We start from the raw sequence: 15,828 nt of genomic DNA on the forward strand, positions 1-15,828 counted from the left end.
GTTTTTTTCTAAAATAAGATGGAGTTTGAACAAACGATCTTTTGACTGGAGTTATATCTTTCAACTAATTGTGTTAGGTTCATATTGTCAAATTTCTTATCGTACTTGAACAATGAGATGTGATTTATACTACTAAATTAAATAAAGTCAAATATTAATTTTTAATATATTTGTGTCAATATAAGTATATTCAATGAGTTAAGCCATTTATCTCCAATAAAAGAACTGTGAATTTGAATCCTCACCTTTAGTGTTAATATTTCTGTAATATTGAATTACCATTATGCAATATTCGAAGTAAGTTCAAACATAGCTGAAAGAGATAAAAAAAATATTTATTGTCATCCTCAAATCCAGTACTACGAGAGTACCATACTTCATTTGTTCACGCTATGATTTTATCTTTATTAATAATTTTTTAATGTTACTGGATTCCATATCAATTTTAACATGATTCTAATATAGTCATGATGGTAGTATAGTAGATTAGGAAATGAAAGAATTATCCATATATACTCGTATGGTATAAAAAATTTTCGCAATTGGTCGATGGTTTGATGGTTGGATCCTCCACCATTGCAACACAATTGAGCTTAAAAAAAATTACAAAAGGTAAACTTCAAATACGACGTCGTTACTTGATGGGCTTTTGATGGGCCTTTCTCTGTCACCTCCGTACTTTGTCTTCAATAAAATCAGAACCCCATTGATTTCTCCTGTGCGAGAAATTCACAGCTGCGTCCTCCATTTCTCTGTTTCTCTGTTTCTGCGTTCATTAAAGTCTTCTCTCTCTCCTCTGTGCCCATTTGTGATTGCTTTCTCTCTCTGCAGCGCGCTTTCGATTTCTCTCACTCGGTGTATTAACATCATTGGGGCGTGGGCATCTGTACGATTCAATTTTTCCCTCCATTGTTGCTCCAGATCCGCGCTCCTCCATTCGTCGGTGATGCGAACCCTCTCTTGGCTTCTCCCCATTTACCCTCTACTTCTAATTTGATTCTCGATTTGTAATCCACCGAGAATTCCGTTTGTTTGTTCCCATTTTTCTGCTATTCTGCGCGATCTTGAATCCGTATGCCACCTTGAATTCTTTTGTTACTCAGCTTGCGATTTCTGGGGGTGTTGATATGTCTTCCACTCGATTGGATACGAAGCAGTACTTCACAACCAGTGGTCTTGTGGTTGGTTATGCTCTTTGTTCCAGCTTGCTTGCTGTTATAAACAAGTTTGCCATTACCAAATTTAACTACCCTGGCCTTTTGACGGCGCTGCAGTATCTAACCTCTGCTGTTGGAGTTTGGGTTTTGGGGAAACTTGGGTTTTTGCATCATGACCCCTTCATATACGCAACTGCTAAGAAGTTTTTACCTGCGGCATTTGTGTTCTATCTCGCAATCTTTACCAACACGAATCTTCTTCGTCATGCTAATGTGGATACTTTCATAGTATTCAGATCCTGCACCCCCCTTTTAGTTGCGATAGCAGATACCATGTTTAGAAAACAACCGTGTCCATCTAAGCTCACATTTGTATCGCTGCTGATCATTTTGGGTGGAGCAGTTGGGTATGTGGCTACTGATTCTGCATTTACTTTGACTGCTTATTCATGGGCATTTGCTTATTTGGTGACAATTACGACCGAGATGGTTTACATCAAACACATGGTTACAAATCTTGGGCTGAACACATGGGGTTTTGTCCTGTACAATAATCTAATTTCCTTGATCTTGGCCCCTGTCTTCTGGTTCATTACTGGAGAGTATGCTGATGTTTTCGCTGCTTTAGGCTCAGCTGCAGGAGATTGGTTTCAGTATGATGCATTTTTTGCTGTATCCTTATCGTGTGTATTTGGTTTTCTCATAAGCTTCTTTGGTTTTGCGGCAAGAAAGGCAATTTCTGCTACTGCCTTTACAGTAACTGGTGTAGTTAACAAGTTTCTAACAGTTGCTATCAATGTGGTGATTTGGGATAAGCATGCGAATCCATTTGGTTTGGTCTGCCTCCTTTTCACAATTTCAGGGGGTGTTCTCTATCAGCAGTCAGTTACTGGAGTTGGCGTTGCCTCATCGACACCGCTCAAGACTACTGGAGACGAGAAGCTTCTTGAGGAAAATGAAGGCAAGGCTTCTGGTAAACTTTCCTCCGTATGAGGTTTTTCTTGGAACTTAGATTTTTTGGCTACTGATGAAAAAAACTGGGATATTTGAATTCTATATGAACTTAGGTATGGGATCTTCTAAGTTCTACATAAGAATTTCGACGCTGTAGTTCATTCTGGAATATTACTATTGATATGTATTTTCATGGGCTGTCATTCATACATGCTTTCAAGGATCTTATATGTATACCAATTTTCTACGAATTCCTAATTTGCAATAGAAGGGTTTTATGCATTTAGCTCAGGGATTCATTTGACATAAACATAGTAGCAGCAAATTGTGATCAGACTTTCAACATCTCTAGCTGATATTTGAAAACTGAGAAACTCTATGGTATGGACTAGATACTATCTAATGTACCTTCCCTCACTGAAAGTAATCTTTTTTTACTCATTTTTCACTCAACAGAAGCACCACACTCTCGTGAGTTGTGAGATTTCACGGATGTTGCAAGTAGAATTTCGTTTTTCTTGCCAAAATATCACCCTTCATAGGACCATGTTGTTAGCAGTAATGGCTCTTTGAGCTGTTGGATGCAGAGTTTATTGGACCTCTTGTTTACTTTCAATTTCAACAGCTGATCGTCAAACTTATCCATCATCTTACTGCTTGGTTAAGGATTAATTTATTCATGTCTCTCTGTCTCTATCTCTCTCTCTCTCGTGGTGGGAGGGGGGTGGGTCATCTTTATTTAACTCTATGTCGGTTTGGTACTTTAGTTCTCCTACTCCATAATCTCCTCAAACAATCCACTGATATTTGAGTCAAACTGAACAGCAATCTTTAACTTCTGCTGTGTTGATATTTATGAATGATCACCAGAAATCTCCACAAAAACTACATCCATTCTTAAATGGTGAAACCTATTGCGGTCTCGTACAACTATTTCTCTTTTGTAAAACCTTTGAGATGATCTTAAGAGCAGAGTGGCAATCAGTGCAAACACAAAGATTTTTCACAATTCGAGTGAAGGCTAAGAGCAGTCACCTTTTCTTCTTTATCCATCTCAAACAGAACTTCTGATTTCTCAGGAATGTAGCCAGCTTCCTTCAACTTACTAATCATGTCGTCTAGCATCGTATAGATTTCCCTTGACTGAGGATGAGAAGAATCACCCTTCCCAAATTGATGGACCACTCCACTAACCTCAATCAAGCTGCAACCAGGGGGCTTATTCAACTTTCTTTCTGCCATGAGTGGTCTGATCCTTTTAGATCCTTCCCACTTGATAGAACTTATGTTCCAGCATCTTGGGATCAAGTTTCAGAAGCTGTTGGGCTGATTTCTCAGTTCTGCAGGCACCAAGAAGCCCTCCCAGAGTAAAGTGATCTGCTTCCATTGGCATATTCTGAATCAACTCCTCTGCTTCAGCTATGCGACCAACTCTGCCTAATAAATCAACCATACAGCCATAGTGTTCAATTCCAGGTTGAATTCCATACACATTAGACATTACTTTGAAATACTTCACTCTTCTGCATCTCGTTGAAATACTTCAAGGCCTTCTCTCCTAGTCCAGACATCGCAAAGCCAAGAATCAAAGCCGTCCAAGTCATAACATCTTTCTCTGGAAGTTCTTGGAAAACCTTAGTCGCACTCTCTATGCTCCCACATTTAGCATACATGTCAACAAGCGCCGTACCTAATGCAAGATCCATCTCGATTTTCTCTTTTCTCCCAAATAGCTGCAAGCAACCAGCAAACTAACCCTTATCGCCTTTGATCCCCTTCAGTTGCATTTCACAGAAGAGCAGGAAAGCCTCTTCATAGTCACTATCCTCTACATGTCCATTAACTATGATGCCCCAACAGAACAAGTTCTTCTGAGGCATTCTGATTCTGTCAAACAAATCTCTAGCAATCAAATTCGAGCCGTCATCAACACATTATGGTACCCAGAACCATTGTCATCAATGCACTCGTTCACCCGTTTCAGCGTCTTCAAATCCCTTGCGATGGCACAAGCAGTCAAAACGCTAATCAAGGCAACGCCATTGGCTTTCACATTCTCAACCTCGTTCAATGGCCTTCTCTGGTCCATCCCACTGCTCAGAAGCACCAACCATGGTTGCCCAAGAAACCAGACTTGTATCCAGCATTTTGTCGAACACCTTCTGTGCCTCAACCAAACACCCAGAATTCGAGTACAGAATACATCAAAGTGTTCTGAATATAAGAATCTGAAGTGAACCCGAGGTTTGTGGAGTGGCCTTGAACAAAGAAGACGACCGTCAACGACCGACCATTTGTTGATAGAAAAGAAGCGAGAATAATGGAATTGCAAGTGAAGAGACATGGGTGCGGTTGAAATGAGCTGCTTCTGCTAGTTTTGGCGGTGGCCGTGGCACAGGCACCGCCATTACCGCGCATTTCCCTTGCATTATATATAACTAAAAGTTCTATGTAAGTTGTTTATTTTTGGTTTAAATTCAATAATTTTGTATTTACGATTTTAAAAATTTTGAAGTGTTAATTACATTGCATTGACACTTTTTTATGTTACATTGCAGATGGCATTAGGAGATACAGACCCAAACCGATGTTTTAGACCATCAACTTTCAACTATTGGGATTGGGAATGGGAATTAATTAGTTCTTAAATTTTGCCTTCTAAACTACTTTGATCACTGTGGTATTGTTTCGTTAATCAAGTATTTATTCATGCAACCCTTCATTTATTTGCAACACGACATCGTAAAATCGAGTATAATTCGCCGGTAATTGATATATATCTACAATTAAGAAATTGTGAGTTCAATCTCCCATCTCTACATGTTGTACTATAAAAGAAATAATAATTTACAAAAATTCATGATAAGGATTATTTTTTTTTTAAATTTAGGAATCATAACAAAAATGTTTAATTAAATATTCCCTGTTGAAAAAATGAATTAAATATTGTAAAATAACATCTTACGCTCTACACTTTTGTATTTATAAATGTATATAATAAGTTCAAACTTTCGATATGTTTTTAAATAAATGCTCAAATTTAAAAAAGGGTTTAATAACTTCATAAACTTTTAATTCTATGTCTTGAATTTTTAGACCCATTAAACACTTTGTTCAATAATCTACCGTACCCAAAATTGAAAGTTAAAATTTTATTAGATATTTCTAAAAATTTAGAGACTTATTCGACACAAAATTAAAAGTTTAGATATATATTTGACACAAAATATTTAAAGACTTGCACAACTCTAAAAGTTTAAGGACCAAATTTGTAATTTGATTAGAAATCAATTATAGATAGAGTAAACTAATAACATGCGTCCATATTTATTACAATTATCTCGATTAGTATCTCAACTAATTATCAATCATGTAAATGGAAGAATATTAAAAAATACTGCTTCTATTAGAAGTGAACTGAACTAAATTATTTAATTTTTTTACTACACTACCGTGAGTGAAATTTTGAATTTCAAAAGGAGAAGTAGATGATTTAATGAAGAAGAAACATTCTATCCATCTATTTTAAGCCACAATTTTTATAGGGTTTGAAATTTTAAGTGGTAAAAAAAAAATTTGTTAGAAAAACTGATATTCTTAAAATATAAAATAAAATGAAAATGGACTTGGCTTCAACTTTCATCTCAAGTGGGCAGAATCTTTTCCTTTCCCCTTCCTCGATCTGTCGTTAGGTTTGGTTATTACTTCCGACATGTCGATTTACGCTTCCCACAAAGTAGCGATAGCGAAAGCGAGGTTGATCTTGATGTGAGTGAAGGGAGCATCAAAGAGTGTTCGTCGCGACATTCTGCATTCTCCTCTGAGGTTGGATTTGAGCGGTAGCCATGACTGTAGACGATGATAGTTCCATATACGTCGGCGGACTTCCTTACGACGCAACCGAAGATAGTTTGCGCCGAATCTTCGATTTGTACGGCGCCGTCGTCGCTGTTAAGGTCAATTCCTCTCTCACCAACCGGAATGGCTCCTGCCCTTTCCGTGTTTTGATCTTTTGTATGACAAATATTCTTTTACGGCTCTTGATACTGGCGCTGCTTCGTTGTACTAAATAATTATGCATGTTTTTAAGGCTTTTGAGGCAATTTTTGATTGTTTGGATATAAGTTAGTCAGTTTAGGCGTGGGTTTTAGGTATCTTGGAGAATAAAGCACGCCCTCTAAACATGTATTAATGGTCTGTACTTGGTTTTAATTACTGAAAATCGTGGAGGAAGCTGAATTAGCGGTAAAGATTCTTTTCTATTGTGGAGAACTTGGGTTGTTAGTTTACTTTTGAGTTACTTAAATGTTTCCATGACATGGGTTTGCCAAAATGCTCCAATTACGCATGTCTAACTTTTTATGTGTTTAAATGCCTCTGTTGCGTGTGGCTTTATCCCAATGTGATTGTAGTTTTAACACTTTGATTTTTGGTAATCAGATTATCAATGATCGTAGTACGAGGGGAAAATGTTATGGCTTTGTTACCTTTACGAACCCTCGATCTGCTGTTGATGCCATCAAAGACATGGATGGAAGGGTATGTTCATTTATCGCTGGAATACAAGTATTTAAGTGTTGGTTATCTATAGATATGCCATTATGCTTTTGTGTCTTGACTTCTGACATTATAAGGCTTTCAATTAGACTATTGATGGGCGGGTTGTCAGAGTTAATGGAGTGAAGAGTAGAGGCGGTGGAAGGTTTGGTAGAGAAGGTATCCGGTACAATGAGAGGGATGCTGACTGGGAGAAAGATAGAGATCGGGGGAGGGATTATGATCATGACAGATATCACCACAGAGGTAGAAATAATGACTGGTCTAGAGAGCGTGATCGGTCTCGAGAACATGATTTGGACAAGGAAAGAGGATATGAGCATCCACAAGATCGTGATCTACCCAAGGATAAATTGTTGGATAGGGATCCAGAGTTGGAAAAAACTTCGAAGGATAACGAGCTGGTGCTTGACTTGAACCGTGATCAGGATTGGGAAAAAGATCACGATGCAGATTGGAGTGGGGGCAGAAACATTGATAACACTGATGATTATGATAAAAGCCTTGACAATGATAGAGATCTACCATCGAGGAGAGATAGCGGGTGAGTTTGTCTTAGAACTTATTGAGGTCAATGTTAAAGTTCTTTTAGTAAAAATTTTCTGTTTGTCTGGGTTTGGTTAGGTTAGGTTAGACTGGTTAGACATATAACTAATTCACATATCTGTTGCATGATATTGAAAATTTAAGATTATTGACAATTTAGTGAGTTGGAATGCCTGCTTGGTCCTGAAGCCGATGTTTTTGAATGACTGATAGTATTGATTGAACTGGGCAGTTAGTGATTCCAGAAAATTTTCAGAGATCTTTAAAGTATTTCATTCTTTCATTTGGGGTAGTCTCCTTTCCCTCATATGCGTTCATTGAGTTTTGTTTTGAGGGAACTGGACAAATGGGAAAGAGGATCCTAATTCAAACTGCCCAACTAGATGGCAGTACATGTATGTGAAAAGTAATGAATCTGCTGTTTCAACGTTGAGACCAGATAGATGAATTAAATAATACAATTTCCGCGGGGATCCTTTAGAGAATATTACCATGGAATCGGTAATTCTTAACTTGTTTAGTGCTTATATACTCTTGTGTAATTGAAAAACCATGTATAGTTTTTCTTTTCTCTAAATGTAAATATCATTTCCCCATTTCTTTCATGGTTTTACGATGTAATCTTTTATTGCGAAGGTTGAGGAACAAATGCACATGTTCTTCTTCTTGTTGAATTTCAGGATCATTTAGTAGCTTCCGGATCTTGCAATGTCTTCCTTCCTGTTTCATAGAAAGGATGAAAAAAGAGGAATAACTTTTTGGCCATGATTATATGACTGATATTTTGGTTTATCTTTCCAGTCTCACAATTGAAGGTCGAACTGGCCGGGAAGTTTCATCAGATTCTAGTGACGATTACATCCATGAAGTATGGTTACCACTTTCAATTTTTAAATTTCCTCCATTAGAAGGTTGCAACTAATTAATAAGGCATCTAATGCATCCGTTGCTCCTATTGTTTGCATTGTCAGTTAAAGGAACAACTGGAGATATCAACCGAAAGATTTGAAGAACTTAGAAAGGAGGTCTCTTTCTACTTATAGTTAACCAATGAATGCCTTGATTAGTTTTTTTCCTCGCAGAAGAGAGTGATGGTCAATGGAATTGGTTTGAAAAAATTTTCAGGAAAATTCCAATGTGAATTGGCATAATTTAACACACTCGATTTGAAATGTGCTTCAGAATATACATATAGTTCCACAAACAAATATGTGACCATGCTCAAAGAAACTTAGCCAACGTATCAAATTCAGCTCCAGTTGATAAACCTGTTTAAATCTAATTATAATTTTCTGCAATGTTCTGTTACTTCTTTTGCATTATTCTTTTATATACTGTGATTTCACTTTTTTGTAGAGCCTTATAGGTTTTCCTTTTCAGATTTCTCGAATAGAGGAGAGGACAGGAGAAAAAGGAAAACTTGTGGTTGAGTTACAAAAGAAAGCCAAGGTATTAGATAATTTTATAAATAGTAACCATGATACTTTTGTTGTGTTCTCATTGTCCTTAGAGCTTTATAAATAATATCTAGGTCATGTCCAACTGACTAATGCTGGATGCAGAAACTCGAGGATGCATTGATCAGTGCAAAGAAGCGCACTTCATTCCGTCAGATGCAGCTCACAAAGGTAATTGACGGTTTAACATTTTTCATTGTTTAGAAACTATAATGGAAATGACCATTCTGGTTTTGTTATGCGAATAACTGCAGCTCCATAAAAGCTTTCTGTTAGTGAAGGATTATTCTGAGAGACTTAAAAGCAGCGAACAAGAACTTCAGGTTTGTGCTTCATCATTCTAACACCTCGATCTTCTTCTTGAAAAAAAGAGAACTTTTACAGTTAACGCCTACTGCAATAGAAAAAATGGACTTGTGAAAATTGCTGGATAAGATTTTATTAGAACAATTATGCTATATATCAACATTTTGTAGGGCATCTTACATATGACATGGATATGCTGTGATTGTAATTTGAAGAAATATACTTTTATCTGTTTCAGCTGTTAGGGATTTGTCATACTCTTTTACAAGTTTGCCCTTCTTGATTATGCTTTACGCTTGATTGTCTCTGTTTCCAAATATTATTGTAATTAATTCTTTCCATATTGCACATGAATGAATAAAACATCATGTTTGTAATAATTTGCTTACAGGCTCTGGTTGAATCAACTGCAATAGAGAGTGATGTTGGCTGAAGTATGAAGTTCCAGCAAATTGCACTTCTGGTCATGAACTGAAAAGGCTGCATCCTTCTATTTTGTTGGCATGCAGATTTGCCCCGTGGTGGGGGCAATTCATGGTCTTCTGTTGATACTGATGACAAGTTGTGGTGTAGAATTCATTGCTACCAAATTTCTCCCAAGATTAAGCTGTCAATTTATTTCATGGTATGTTCACATAATCTATTAAGCCCCACGATTTTACTCGCTAATAGCATCTTCAGGGGTTCATTGCTTCACAGTTGCCTAGTTAAATATGTATTGGAAATAATTTTAGCACCAATTACATTTTCAGCTTGCATTAAGTTCCTTCTCATGAATATGTATGAAATTTAGGTAGTAATCCTTTTCTTAGTCGTCTCACTTACAACTCGAGAACACTTTTCATTCAGTTCATCATATTTTGAACCATATTTCAGGCTAGCATCATTAAATTTTGTTCCCCTCTTATCTAAGATAGTAAACTTTAGTTAAATCTCATACAAAAGTAAATTTCAGATTAGATTTACTACAAAAACATAATAGGATATCTGAGTTTAGGTTCAATGAAAGATGATGAGGAGGACAAGAATATGCTTTCAGTTTTGATTGGGTATAATATGGTCGCGGAAGAAAAAGTGTCCAAATGCATCAAAAGGTACGCTTGAAAAGACATTTTAGAATTTTGTACTGAATCAGACATTGTAGAATTTTGTACTGAAACATCTTTGTTGTTTAACTAACAGTTTTCTTCTTAATATCATATAGAATTAAGATTTGTTGATGCTTTCAATATACAAGTTTCAAATACGTTAAAAATCTGTCAGTTTCAGAACCCTGTGTCTCTTGTATGGAAAAAAAGGGTTGAGAGGGAGAATCTTAAGAAAAGGGACTGAGAAATAAGGTAGTTAGCATTAGCTTGTGAAAGCAAAGAGGAAATTAAGGTGGAAAGTTCAGCAGCAGAGAACTTTCGGTGCCTTGAACAAATGAGGGAAAGGTAGCCAGCCTATCCCAATTTCCTCTTGCATGCTTTATAATCATTGAGCAATTATTTATCATTGGAGATTGATAGCTTCTCAACGGTTCCAACTAATTAGAGAAGATTCCATTTCATTCTAGAATATTGTTCGGTTTAGTACTGTTCGGGGAGTGAAGTAAGTTAATTCCTGTCGATGTATATTTGTTGGATTGTCCATCTTAACCCGAAGCACACTCACTAAGATTTGAATGATCCACGAGGAATAGTATGCTGTGTATTTTGTCAGAACAATTATATTTGTATGATACTATGCATTTTAGGCCAAACACACCCCAATTCTATTAGTAGAGTTGTTAACCTTGTTTACAAATTTGATATGAAACTTTGCTCACTCCTAAATATTGTTGTTGGATTATCTTTTGACTCTGTATGATTAGATATCATCCCCGATTATCGAGTTTCTCGGATTATAAAACCCTCGCGGAATATAAGTCTCTCCTCCCTTTTGTTTGGGTTGGAAGCACTCTTGTAAACATTATGGCATGCTTCATATTCCTCATTGAAATGTCTTCACAGCTTGGACAAAGTATATATGCTCCAAATTTGCATGTCAGATACTCATTTTAAGACTATGGACATGAGTCAAGGATTTATAAATAGGAACTAGCTCACTCAATATATACCCTATGATCAGACAAAGACTACAAAAAGTGACATAAACAAACACTTATTTGTCCAGGCTACGTATTTTTTTAGACTGGGAAAAAGAAATAACATGAATTCTACCAAAAGAAATAACCTACAAATTTTCATATTTAAAATAATAGAAAATTTGTCTTGTGTGTTCAATTTTTTTTCCCGGACTGCATTTGAATTATAACACTACTTTATTAACCCGAGCGTAGCTAGTTAACAAATTTTCAACTAAAAGATTACAGGTTCAAATAGTCGTGAAAAAGAAAAATCTCGTTACAGGGAGTTTAATTTATCTCTATTTTTCCTTTGTTTCAGTAGAACTAAAGGGTCATTATCTTGTATGGATAAGGGCAAATCAGTCCTACTTGATGGAAGATATATAGAAACATATGGGGGAAAAGACAAAACACTAGATAGCATCAAAATCAAATCTCCAACTTTTTCTTCTTTTTCTTTTGAAGAACAATCTCCACTCTTTTATAAATGGGAATAGAAGTTATAGAGCATACAAAAGGGGAAAAGAAAACAAATGCTCACTTTTTTCTTTTTCATTTATTCATGAGAGTGAATTTAACCAAATTCTGTTAAAAAATTATTCGATATATAGACATGAACATTCATGAACTATGAATCGAATATGGCTCAAAGTTCGAGTTAAAATATCTAGCTAGTTTTAACAATGTATGGGAGATTAGGTTGAGAAAAATAATATAATTATATTTTAGGATATTAGCAATTCTAATGTAAAATAAGAAAAGAAAATCAAATATTGATAAAGATAAAAAAAAAAAAAAAAAGCACACAAAAATTTAGGAAGAGAACAAACACTCAGGGCGCTTTTATTTTTATATTATACTCCCGTTTACACTTTCTTTAGTATATCATCAAATATTTTTGGTCCAAAAGTTAAATAAGAATTAATTAGATATGAAAATCACATAGAATTAAAAAGAGAAGGAAAAAAAAGACTCTCTCTCTCTAATATATAATTCTAATTAAACTCTTAAAATTAATTAGTCTAAAAGCCTAATCACATGATAATTACTCAATTAGCCTCAGAATTTGAGTGTAATTTCACTTCCATTGCTTTCCTCTCCCTCTTGCCTCAGCGCCGCCAAGTTCCCCTTTCTCTCTCCTCCGCCGCCGCTCTCAGCTTTCCAGCTGCCGCTTTCCGACTTGCCGCCGTCCTCAATGCTCTCGGAGCGGTCTCCGTTTCCCCGTCCATCGGATTCCGGCGAGCTTTGGGCCTGGGCGGCGGCGGCCTTGTACATGTGCAACTGCTGGTGGAGCTGGTGGTGCGGCAGCGCCGGCGCCGGTGGATAGAAATCTTGGTGCACCGGTGGTGCACAGTAGGAAGTTGGGTGTGGGCCGTAGAGGGCGGGAGCTCCGCCGTGCGCCGCCGCCGCCGCCGCCGTGGCGTACTCCGGTGGAACCCAGATGCCTCCTAAGACGACTAGCTGCGGCGCCGGAGCTCCGGCGGCTTGTGGGCTTGGACTAGGCCTTCTTGTGTGCAACCTGTATTTCTGTGTGGATAAAATTGGAAAATCATTATATACAAAAAATGTTGCTTTTTATAGTTTAGGTTAAATTACCTCTATCTCCTCTAAAGTTCTAATTTAGTTACTGAGATTTGAAATTAGTTTTAATTTGACCGTTTAATTAAATCTCACAAATCGTGCTTGTCATAATTTTATTCTCCTAATATTTTCTATTTAGTTGACTATATTAGAATTAAGGAATAAGCAAAAATAGAGAAAAAAAGGATTTCAACGGAGTATATATAAGACAACTTGTAGATGATTAGTAGGATTTAACAAAACTGCAAAAACTAAATTAACCACCGGGTAGTGGCGTAGTAGGTTTGTGATTGAATGGAGATATCCTCCCGATTCGAGCCCTGTGGAGTGCGTAGCCAAGGCTTTCCCCTCCACCCCATTTTAGAAACGAATCCCACAACGTTAATATGTTCACGCCCAATTATAGAAATCCCAATAATAATAAAAACGGAATTGAAGTTTCTAAAACTAGAAGAACCAAGCTGAATTAAATTGATCAAAAACATAAAATTGAATGGAAAATTTTAAAATGATAAAGACTAAATTAAAAATTAACTCACCCCATAAGAACCAAATATTCATAATCTAACCCATTGTTTATATAGCTTAGTTAAAAACTTGACAAATTAATGGTTAAAAAGAAAAATATGAGAGAGAACCTGCAAATGGCTTTTAACCTCATCATTGGTCAAACCGTCAACCTTCATCAGCTCCCTGATCTGCTTTGGGGTGGCAACTGTATTTTTCAGACAAGAAAAAGGCAGAAAATAATTACCAATTAATTAATCAGTGAAGACCTTTGTAATCAAATGATGAGAAAACTATGAGAAAAACACAAGTTTCCAGAATATTCTCAACCAAAAACAAAAAGAATTAAAAAAACAAGATTTCTTTTCTTAAAGAACCCAATTTCGTTTTCTTCCACAATCAATCAAAATTCACCTCAATTTGATGTTTATCTTCAAGAAATCATTACAAAAAACCATCAATTTTCCCAAAAAAGACACAGACACATGTTTCTCCAACATCTCACTTTCTTCTCTCTCTTAGTCAAAATTGGGGGAAAAAAAACTCCAATCTAAAAAGAAGAGATCACATATTTTTCAAATGATATGGAATTTCAAAGAACAAAAAGCTCAAATTCATCATCAAACTAAAGATATGAAAAGAATCTCCTGAAAACCACAACCAAAGTACAAGTTTTTTTTTTCCCTCACCTTGGGAACCACCAAGCATTTGAAGAGCATTAACAAATCTCCTGTGCAAATCCGGCGACCAGCACCTCCTAGCCTTCCGGTGAGTCTGATTTGTGGAGTTGTTATTGTTATTATTCGCCGCCGGAGTCGAAATATTATTACTCGTCGTCTGCCCCTCGCCGGCGGCCAGCAAATTATTATTTTCCGGCTGGTGATGATCGGAATTAACACACTCGTTAATTTCTTGATCTCCACAGCCGGCGGCGGCGAGGGCCAAATCCGGGAGCTGAGCAGTGGTGGCAATAGTTGTAGAATTTTGGGTGTTGCACAAATTTCTATCTTTTGAGAATGGAAGAAAAGCTCCACCAATAATCCCATTATTATTGTTGTTATTTCTATGAAGTTTTGCTTCAAAATTACCCAAATCGAAACCAACTTCTTCAGAATTGTTCTTGTTGGCTTCTTTTGAAGAGGAAAGATTTGGTTTCGTTTCATCATTTGGTGTTGTTGTTGTTGTTGCTTGGCTCCAAAGTTGGGCAGATGTCATCCAATTTGCCTTATCAGAAATGTTTGATATGGTTTCTGAGCCTTCTGAGGTTGATTGTTTTATGGGAATGAACTCTTCAAGAATTGGTTTTGTTCCACTTTGATTATTGTTGTTGTTGTTTGCTCTGCAGCCTTGGAGCTGCTGCCTAGAAGTCTCCAAAGCTATAATATAAAACACACACACATAAATTAACATAATTCAATCAAAACTTTTACATACATAATAATTAATATATATCATTCAAATTAGAATGTTGTTTCATGAGAGAATATGGGAAATTTTATGATCAAAGGTGAGATGAAGCTGACCAATGAAGAAAAAGACACAAGAAAACGTAAACTTTATTTTAAAAAACAAACCTTAACAAATTAATAAAATAGTTAAGATTTTATAGTTTTTCTTCTGATTTTTTGTCCTTCGTAAGAAAATTTCAAATTGGGTAGGAATTAAAATGGAATTAGCAAAAAGTAATGGGTTTGTTCTCTCCCTGGTCCGAGCCTCGTAGGGCTCATAATCAGGGTTTCTCCCCTCTCCCAACAACGTCGGTTACAGTGTTGAGTGACCGTCGACACCTCTCAATTATAGGGATCCAGCTGGGGAAGCCACACGGCGTCGATTCGGGTTATCACCGAGAGAGAAAAAAAAAGGATTTAGTGGCATACCATTGGTTAAAAGTTGCATGCAAAGAGGAAGTTCACGTTTGAAAGCATCAATTTTGAGTCTCTCTCCTTCAAGTCTAGAGAGCAAATCTTCAAGCTGGTTCTGGTTGTAGTGATGTTGAGGAGGAAGATGAGGCATCTGATGATCTGATGACACAAATGATTTCAGCAACATAGAGTAGCTGTGAGGCTTGCAATCAACAACCCCACTTACTTCTGAACCGGGAGATGGCATTTTTTTCTTCTCTTCTCTTCCAATGAAACTTAAACTTTGATCATATCATGTGGAAAACAAACAAGAAAAAAAAAACTGTGTTGTTGGGGTTTGAGATCAGAGATGAGTGAAGGAATTAATATTGTTTATGAACACACAAGGAGAATCCAGGGAATAAAGGGAAAATGGGATAAAGAAGGAGGGTAACTTCTTGCAAAGAACAAAGGCAAAAATAAGTAAAGAAGAAAAGCTAAAAGAGAAGAGAGAGAGAGAGAGAGAGAGAGAGAGATGCTCTGACATTAGAGGGATCATGTGCTTAGGGCCTGGTTTTGGAACCTTTAAACACAGAATTCAAAATCACTAATACAAAAGTTGTATGATTCTTCTTCTTTCTTACAATTTGCCCCTTTTTTCTCTCCTTTTCTTTTTTGCCATTCTTTAACACACCTTCATTCTTCTGTCCTACTTTTTCATTTAATTACCAAACCCTATTATCTTCAATGATATATTATATTATAATGTTTTTCATTCAATATTCTCTCTCTCTTCTTCTTAGCTTTCTTTTTCC

The 15,828-nt window shown here is 36.5% G+C and overlaps 3 protein-coding genes and 1 pseudogene across 4 annotated transcripts; 2 read left to right on the forward strand and 2 right to left on the reverse strand.

The window, feature by feature from the left end:
* The first annotated feature begins 708 nt into the window (after positions 1–708).
* GONST4 (golgi nucleotide sugar transporter 4) lies at positions 709–4,826 on the forward strand. 2 transcript variants are annotated; one of them, XM_022287404.2, is made up of 2 exons: positions 709–2,130; positions 4,670–4,826. In XM_022287404.2, the coding sequence occupies exons 1-2, from the start codon at positions 1,128–1,130 to the stop codon at positions 4,705–4,707; spliced, it is 1,041 nt and encodes a 346-aa protein (XP_022143096.1). In that variant the 5' UTR covers positions 709–1,127; the 3' UTR covers positions 4,708–4,826. The 2 variants fall into 2 exon arrangements, with proteins under 2 accessions (XP_022143096.1, XP_022143097.1); XM_022287405.2 differs by having other exon boundaries at positions 709–2,118.
* LOC148209941 (pentatricopeptide repeat-containing protein At1g08070, chloroplastic-like) lies at positions 2,822–4,529 on the reverse strand (annotated as a pseudogene).
* A 950-nt stretch (positions 4,827–5,776) lies between the features above and the next one.
* Positions 5,777–9,788, forward strand: LOC111013144 (RNA-binding (RRM/RBD/RNP motifs) family protein). Its single transcript, XM_022287535.2, has 9 exons — positions 5,777–6,067; positions 6,552–6,650; positions 6,758–7,212; positions 8,016–8,082; positions 8,186–8,239; positions 8,595–8,663; positions 8,777–8,842; positions 8,926–8,994; positions 9,369–9,788. The coding sequence occupies exons 1-9, from the start codon at positions 5,957–5,959 to the stop codon at positions 9,408–9,410; spliced, it is 1,032 nt and encodes a 343-aa protein (XP_022143227.1). The 5' UTR covers positions 5,777–5,956; the 3' UTR covers positions 9,411–9,788.
* Positions 9,789–11,896: 2,108 nt separating this feature from the next.
* LOC111012993 (Homeodomain-like superfamily protein) lies at positions 11,897–15,558 on the reverse strand. Its single transcript, XM_022287312.2, has 4 exons — positions 15,050–15,558; positions 13,862–14,548; positions 13,304–13,380; positions 11,897–12,611 (listed from the first exon to the last, which is right to left on the reverse strand). Exons 1-4 carry the CDS (start codon positions 15,279–15,281, stop codon positions 12,144–12,146), a joined length of 1,464 nt encoding a protein of 487 aa, XP_022143004.1. The 5' UTR covers positions 15,282–15,558; the 3' UTR covers positions 11,897–12,143.
* Positions 15,559–15,828: the final 270 nt, after the last annotated feature.

The sequence above is a fragment of the Momordica charantia genome (genome assembly GCF_013281855.1).
Source record: "Momordica charantia cultivar OHB3-1 chromosome 8 unlocalized genomic scaffold, Mcharantia_2.0 BLBB01000008.1, whole genome shotgun sequence".
In the NCBI taxonomy this organism is placed as follows: domain Eukaryota; kingdom Viridiplantae; phylum Streptophyta; class Magnoliopsida; order Cucurbitales; family Cucurbitaceae; genus Momordica; species Momordica charantia.